At 41.5% G+C, this 6,945-nt stretch overlaps 3 protein-coding genes across 3 annotated transcripts in view; 1 reads left to right on the forward strand and 2 right to left on the reverse strand.

Moving 5' to 3' along the window:
- Positions 1 to 590, reverse strand: part of LOC101311353 (1-aminocyclopropane-1-carboxylate oxidase homolog 1-like) — a 1,736-nt gene extending 1,146 nt beyond the window's left edge. Inside the window, exon 1 of the mRNA XM_004292015.1 lies at positions 576 to 590. Coding sequence (XP_004292063.1) covers positions 576 to 590 — 15 coding nt within the window. The remainder of the gene's footprint in view (positions 1 to 575) is intronic.
- Positions 591 to 1,706: 1,116 nt separating this feature from the next.
- Positions 1,707 to 4,064, forward strand: LOC101310944. The gene is made up of 3 exons (XM_004289664.1): positions 1,707 to 1,848; positions 2,053 to 2,385; positions 2,745 to 4,064. Exons 1-3 carry the CDS (start codon positions 1,732 to 1,734, stop codon positions 3,555 to 3,557), a joined length of 1,263 nt encoding a protein of 420 aa, XP_004289712.1. The 5' UTR covers positions 1,707 to 1,731; the 3' UTR covers positions 3,558 to 4,064.
- Positions 3,758 to 6,367, reverse strand: LOC101310653 (malate dehydrogenase, glyoxysomal-like). Its single transcript, XM_004289663.1, has 9 exons — positions 6,185 to 6,367; positions 5,826 to 6,044; positions 5,142 to 5,456; positions 4,952 to 5,041; positions 4,743 to 4,826; positions 4,465 to 4,500; positions 4,289 to 4,378; positions 4,117 to 4,211; positions 3,758 to 4,018 (listed from the first exon to the last, which is right to left on the reverse strand). Exons 1-9 carry the CDS (start codon positions 6,254 to 6,256, stop codon positions 3,946 to 3,948), a joined length of 1,074 nt encoding a protein of 357 aa, XP_004289711.1. The 5' UTR covers positions 6,257 to 6,367; the 3' UTR covers positions 3,758 to 3,945.
- Positions 6,368 to 6,945: the final 578 nt, after the last annotated feature.

Genomic DNA, 6,945 nt, shown 5'->3' on the forward strand with positions numbered 1-6,945 from the left:
TAATAGGTTTATTGTGTCTTTGGTGCATGGTCTCTTGCTGCAACTATATGTGCCGACGAGGCTCAGTACCAACAATAACTACTGCTCAGCCGCGGCCGCCGCCACTATTACCAACAACAACTAGTCATGTTCTACCGAAGCCGGTACCACTGCCGCGAGAACCAACTGCACAAAGTAGTACTTGTTTCACTTACGGATTATTAATCACGGCTGAATGTAAATGCTGTGTTATTTGTCTGGAGGAGTTTGTGGAACAAGACAAGTGTGAGATGCTTACCAAGTGCAATCACATGTATCACCACCACTGCATTAAACAGTGGCAAGCTACCAAATTAGCTACGGCCGCCTACTGTCCGCTTTGTCGTGCCCCCATAGATGTTTCTTCTTAGTTATCCCATCATAAGAATTCATCTCTCTCCTCCTCCGCCGTCTACGCCGCCCTTGCTCACTTCACGGTCGTCACCCTCAACTCTTCCGCCCTCGACAGGCTCCTCTCTCTACTGTATAATTGTACTTTTATACAATGTAGTAATGTACACTGGTGTGCTGTTGAGCTTCGGTTTGGATTGTTATACACTTTGATGGTTCATGCCTACTGCCTAGATATATGCCTAATATATACTTGCTACAGTAGAAGCCCCAAGGGCGGCCTATTATTCATGTATAGATGGTGTTAATAAAAAGCAGCTCAAGGATGAATCAAGGTTTTGTTTTTCTTTTTTGCGTTCAAATTTGATAAGAACAACAAATTCTGTTTTCATGAGCTGTATGTTTAGAATCAACAATGTAGGATATATAACACAATGCAGAAGTTGGGATTCATATTCAACTATTAGAATGTCTTTCAGCTGTTGTCCTCTGATATTAGTGTGTCTGTTATGAAGGAAGCATCTACAAGTTTAGATTTTTTCTATAGAAAACAAATATTGAAGAAGCTTTTTCTTATTATTCACAGTATGAGGTTACAACTCTTTATACCTAATGTACAACTACAAGATCCACAATCTTAGGCCTACAATCAAGCACTACCACAATTGTACTATAAGACAGATGACACAAATTGGCTTGATTATGATTCTAATTTGAATCGATTATGGCTAAGGTTGACTGAGACGGGAGAGCCAAGGCTGTGGTGGGTGGTGGTGGAGCTTGAGTGTGAGATTGAGGTGGAGATGTATGGGATTAGGAGGCATCTTGTTTGATCGGAGATCTGCTTCCTCCGTTTCCTTTTTTTTTTCTTTTTGTCTTTGCAACAATGTTCATGTCAGCAAAATTATAACATGTGTCCGTCTCTGGTTGGATGGTCGCATGGGACACGTCGTGTGGTTACCGCACGCAAGAATTTATCGACAAATAGAGCCTCGCGTGTCAGTGAATGCAACATAAGACGGAGTTGTTATGTTGCGTTGCTCATTGGCTATGATCTCTACCTGATCATGTTGCCAAACACCTACGCGCCTCCACCCATACGCCCTTTAACCCGCGAACCACGGACGCGGCAAAATTAAATTCGTATCGCTACGTCACCACCTCCAAATCTCTCAGACTCCAACCAATCACGTGTCCCTTGGCATAACTTCCTCTCTTCTCATTGGTCCCGTTCCTCCACGTCACCACCCCTCTAGATTCTCCACCACTCGTTTCTCGCTTCTCAAACCTTCCACAAGACCGTTAAAACCTTCTAATTCTTCTTCTTCTTCATCATTCCCATTCCCAAATCCTCCTCAAGAAATGGCTCTCCACACCCTCCTTCTGATCCTCTTAGCTCTCAACCACTTTCAATCTTCTACCTCTCTAATTTCCACCCCCGATCTGAATTCTCGCTACCCGAGTCCCAGAGCCATCTCGGTAAGTTTTTCCCTTTTTTCTTTTTCACATTTTACTTTAACCGAGATCGAGATCGATCTTGGTAAAATTACGAAATTTATTAACTTGATTCACATATATTTTCTCGTTTACAACCCCAAATTTGTTTCTTTTTATTAATTTCGATTATGAAAATTTATGGATGACGGGAATGGGATTCTGATTCAAGAAAATTTTGGATTCCAGGATTTGAAGGAGGCGATAGTGAAAGGGATGGGATTCCAAGCCGATGATCTGAAGATATCGGGGTTTGATCTGAGGGAAGCGCAGGTGGGGCATTCGGTGGCGTATGAGTTTGACGTGGAGGTAGATAACAAGGTGCTGCCTTTTAAGCTTTTGGAGGATGTTGACCGCTGGGAGTACGTTGACCTCCCGTTGTTTCGGGTCGAGGATGAGAACGGGTTGGTCCAGAAGGAGAAGCTGGATCAAGGCTTGCCTCCGGTTTTGGCTCCGTTTCAGTTGGCCGGCCCGATGGAGCTGTGGATTCAGGACGGTAAAGACATGAGGCTATCGCTTCCGGTACGTATTGGAATTTAAGTTTGATTAATGTTCATTAAAATGATAAGCATTATGTCATGTTTGGAATTAAGGAAATTTGGATTAGGATTGAGGGAATTTGTCCATGATTGTGATTAGGGAAATTTGGATTATGATTAGAATTAGGGAATTTGGACTGAGATTGGAATTAGGGTATCTGATCATGATTGGGATTAGGGAAATTTGGATCGTGACTGGAATTAGGGAATTGGATTCTGATTCAGTTCGTTCAATATCGAAGACACGAGATTGTCGTTGTGTAACTATTGAGCTATTAGCTTCTAATGTCGTGTGAGTTTGGTTCTATGGATACATTCGTTGACTTGATCCAATGTTGGCAGCATGATGTGGATGCTGGTGTGTTGAAGAAGGTGATTTTAGCAGAAGGGGCTGTGGTTACCGTGACGGGTGCTAGGTCAGTGAGCCTAAGGCACCCTCTTCAGCTCCCATTGCCATTGAATCGAACTAGCAGTGGTGTTGCTTCTGGGCTTGTTGCCCTAGCTGAATGGCTACGTCATGCTTCTAGAACCGAATCAGCTCCGTTGCTGTCTCTCCGTATTGTTGGTCCAACTGCTCTTACATCCCCTGCTTCAACCTCATCCTCCATGAACAACAAGCTCAAGCTTAAGCGGCTTGCTCCTGGCCTTGTGGAGTTGTCATCACCAGCTAACACAAGACCCATGTCTGTTGAGCTACAAAACCAAGAGACCACCATTTTAACTCCAAAATATTTCACAACTGTTTGGCCCCTTACTTCTGTTAATGGGTCGAATGGCAACTTGCTGGCTTTTGAGACACTGCTTTCGACTGTTCTTGGTCCCAAGGCAAACCAAAAAGGCTCCTTTAAATTGTTGAAGGCAGATGTGTCGGCGCAGACGTTTTTGAAGATTGGGTTTGGGGTGGAGAAGAAGGTGAAAGAAGGAAATGGGATAGACTGGACAGGTTTTCCAGCATGGAGGACAAAGCCTGAGACTGTAAGGATGCATTTTGAGGTGCTCGCCAAGGTTGATGGTGATAAAATTGTGCCAGAGAGAGTGGTTCCAGTTAACCCTGTCATCTTGGAGGATACTATCACACCTAATGTCCTGTCCGGGAATGTCTCCATGTCCAGGACCCCCGTAGCTCAACCTCCCCCTATTCCCTTCACCTTGTAAATCGTCTTTTTTATGGGATTCTGGATAGAGTCTGATAGAGTAAAAATGAAACAGTTTTTGTTTTGAAAGATTATGGGGTTAGATGAGGTCTGATACTGTAAATATACCATACGTTACTAAAGGCTGCAATTGTTTTTTCTCTCTTTGATTGTCCAATAAGGTTTGAGGAGTGAGAATGTGAGGGCTGCTTTGTTAGTGTTATGTAGCATGTACACCATGAAAGTGAAATGAAGACATGTTTTCTTATATATACTTACATTAAGCTTCGTATGTTTGAACTTGCAAGGTTAAATATGTGACGGTATAATACTACCTGGTTTATTCATGTCCTCCAAGTACATTCAGAGAAACAACAGCAACTATCAGATCCCTTGTAAGTGACTAAAATTTACTTCCTGATGAATGAAACACCCTTTTCGATGCTTCCTGCCAACTCTCTTTTTGCCTTCTCTAAACCGATCCTGCTGACGGCCAAGACAATAGAGTTTGTAAGAGGAAATGAAGAAGTTGTTTTGCTGTTTTATACTATTGTACAGAAAACAAAATGAGGACTATTTACCTCTCATACTCGTTCAGGGGCCCAAGTTGGTAGACTTCCTCTGCACCATTGCGGCCAAGCCGTACCTTGGTTGCAAAGAAAGGAAGTTCTGTAACCTGTCACAGACGCCAAACATTACGATTAGATGTTAAAAGTTCCAAACTCAACAAAAGAGAAGGGAAGAACACAGTACCTGAGATGCAACAAAAGAGCATTCCACAACACCAGCATCTCCTCTCAGGCCGCGAAGGCATGCATCCGCAAACTTGACAGCTGCATAAGCCTGTAAGTATGTTGTAGGTAGAATTATTGTATGATCCCAAAAGATTGACTTCTGTACTTAGATTGTGCTAATTTGAAATGAATTACCATTGATAATGTTGCCGAGCCAGTCCCAGCCTTTGCCTGCAATATTTTGAAGAATAACTTTGGTTGAATTGGGGAAGATTTTTGTTATATAAATACACATAAACACTAAGAAGCAGACTGTTATTACAACAGAGTATCAGAGACTATTACAGATGTAACATGAGATGTTGCCATTATGTTGTTTAGAGCAGAGCAATCAAACAGTAATAGCTCCAGGAACGGAGATAAAATAAAACAGATTCTTTCTTGAATTCATGTAATTTTATCTGTGGCATTACCTCAACAACTTCTGTTCCACCATTTTGAATGCGATCAGTCAAGTATTCTGTTTCTTCTTTAGTGAAGGAGCAAGGAGGCTTGACCTGTATAGAGAGAAACCTCTTAAGAATCTTGACCGCTGTTACTATACTGCGCGCAACCAGTTTACCATTTGATAACAACAAAGGATGCTGACAATGCTGAAATATGGAACCAGACTCTGGATTACCTGTGACAGAAGGGGCAAAATGGTCACTCCTGCATGGCCTCCCACAACCGGAACATCAACTTCTCTAGGATCAAGTCCCAGAACTTCAGCCTGCATCAAAGTATGAGTAAGATGATAACGAAAACCATGAGTGCTGAACTATTGATGACAGGAAACTAAACAGGCTGTATGTTCATTGATGGACACTTACAACGAAAGTGTTTGCCCTAACGACATCAAGCATTGTAACTCCTAGCAGCCGCTTTGGATCGTAAGTACCAGCTTTCTTGAAAACCTCAGCTGCTATAGGAACTGTAGAGTTCACTGGATTACTGATCAAGTTGACAATTGCTCTAGGGCAGCACCTTGCAATTCCTTCACAAAGAGTTCTAACAATTCCAGCATTGATCTTGAAAAGATCATCCCTTGTCATTCCAGGCTTCCTTGGAACACCAGCAGGTATGATCACAAGGTCAACACCTGTGAGAGCATTGTCAAGCTGTGCCTGCCCCAAGAAACCGCGCACCTGAATTCCAAGGATAGCATCTGTGGTTACTTTGGAATGGGACAAAATCCTTGAGCTATACTAATCCCAACTCATTTCCTCACTCTGTAACAATTATACATCAGTGTGGTGTTACTGTGTTAGGACTTAGGACTAAAGGACTTCTCTATTACTCTATATCAGCTCTTTTTTTTGGATGAAAGTCATAGGCAGGCACAGCTTAACTATTCATAATTTCATACCTAATCTAACTGTTAACATTCGGTCATAACTTAAGCTTCAATTTCCACAAGAGAAGAATCACAAGAGTGCCATAGAAGCATTCTTCAGGGACAAACATGTCTATCAAAAAGGGATTGAAAATCAGAGTTGATCAAGTATGAATTTTACCACAGCACCAGTGTCCATGTGACTAATATCAGCTGTGACGCCGGGGGAATTGACGACATCATAGAGATGAAGAACTGAGACCAATGGATTCATTTTCATGAGCATTGCAAGAGGTTGTCCGATGCCTCCAGCAGCACCCAAAATAGCCACTTTAAAACCAGGTGCTCCTCCTTTGGCTCTGCAATCAGCTCTTCTCACAGCAGAACTGCTGTCCTCCATCTTCAAATAAGCAACAAACATTTAGCATGAAACAGACTCAGTATGACCTTAATCATAAAACACTCAATGAATTCAAACAAGTATTTTTCATGATTATACTAATATAGTAACTACCAAGAAAGCCTCGAGGGAAAAGAAACCTGGAAATTTGAAGGGTATAGATGAGCTGAGAGCCTTGCGATGCGTTGATTCACTTCGACGCTGGACGCCATTATCACTTTCTTGTTTCAGACAAGGGAGAGTGTGAGGGTTTGGAGTGTAAAGTTTTAACAAGTCACAAGCTTGAACTACATGTAATGGATGAGGAGATAAATGGAAAGAATGATGCACAAATTTTTCAAATTTTTTGATTTGTGTGGAAACTAAAAATTGGTATGAACTCTTATCCTATCCCATTACAGAATGTGGTGGTTCTCACAATTTGAACCAGGAACTCACTTCTGCCTGAGTTTGATGCAGACTTGTTGGAGTGGAGTGATATGGTGACGTGGCATGGCTCTCCCAAAATATTGGACAATGGGACTGGCTCGGATCCTGCTATGCCTATTTGTTACTTTCTGACCCCAATGTGAGGGAAACTAAGTACTACTGTGTTTTGATTTTTTTACTTTCATATCTTGTACTTCTACAATCACATTTTATCAAGAAAGAGATCATCAATATTGTTAATTTCTACTAGCAACTCGTTTTATTTCAACATAACTATCCTTATTACCAATGGACTCACCATCATCTTTGGAATCTCTTTCCTACTATTTGTTAGATTTCGTTAACACATTCTAGTCCTGTTAGATTTAGTTAACACATTGTAGTCAAACACGGATTTAACAATCCTAATTGATTGTGGTTCACCCAACCTTTATATATATATATATATATATATATATATATAGTACGTCGT

Source organism: Fragaria vesca, linkage group LG2 (assembly GCF_000184155.1).
Source record: "Fragaria vesca subsp. vesca linkage group LG2, FraVesHawaii_1.0, whole genome shotgun sequence".
NCBI classification, from domain to species: domain Eukaryota; kingdom Viridiplantae; phylum Streptophyta; class Magnoliopsida; order Rosales; family Rosaceae; genus Fragaria; species Fragaria vesca.

Excerpts from the sequence above, each read along its gene's own strand:
- LOC101310653 (XM_004289663.1), bottom strand. The coding sequence starts at position 6,256 with ATGGCGTCCAGCGTCGAAGTGAATCAACGCATCGCAAGGCTCTCAGCT. Across the intron at positions 5,042-5,141 it reads TTAGGGCAAACACTTTCGTT|GCTGAAGTTCTGGGACTTGA; the intron begins GTAAGTGTCCAT and ends ACTTTGATGCAG. Across the intron at positions 4,827-4,951 it reads TTTTGCCCCTTCTGTCACAG|GTCAAGCCTCCTTGCTCCTT; the intron begins GTAATCCAGAGT and ends CTCTCTATACAG.
- LOC101310944 (XM_004289664.1), top strand. The coding sequence starts at position 1,732 with ATGGCTCTCCACACCCTCCTTCTGATCCTCTTAGCTCTCAACCACTTT. Across the intron at positions 1,849-2,052 it reads CGAGTCCCAGAGCCATCTCG|GATTTGAAGGAGGCGATAGT; the intron begins GTAAGTTTTTCC and ends TTTGGATTCCAG. Across the intron at positions 2,386-2,744 it reads ACATGAGGCTATCGCTTCCG|CATGATGTGGATGCTGGTGT; the intron begins GTACGTATTGGA and ends CAATGTTGGCAG.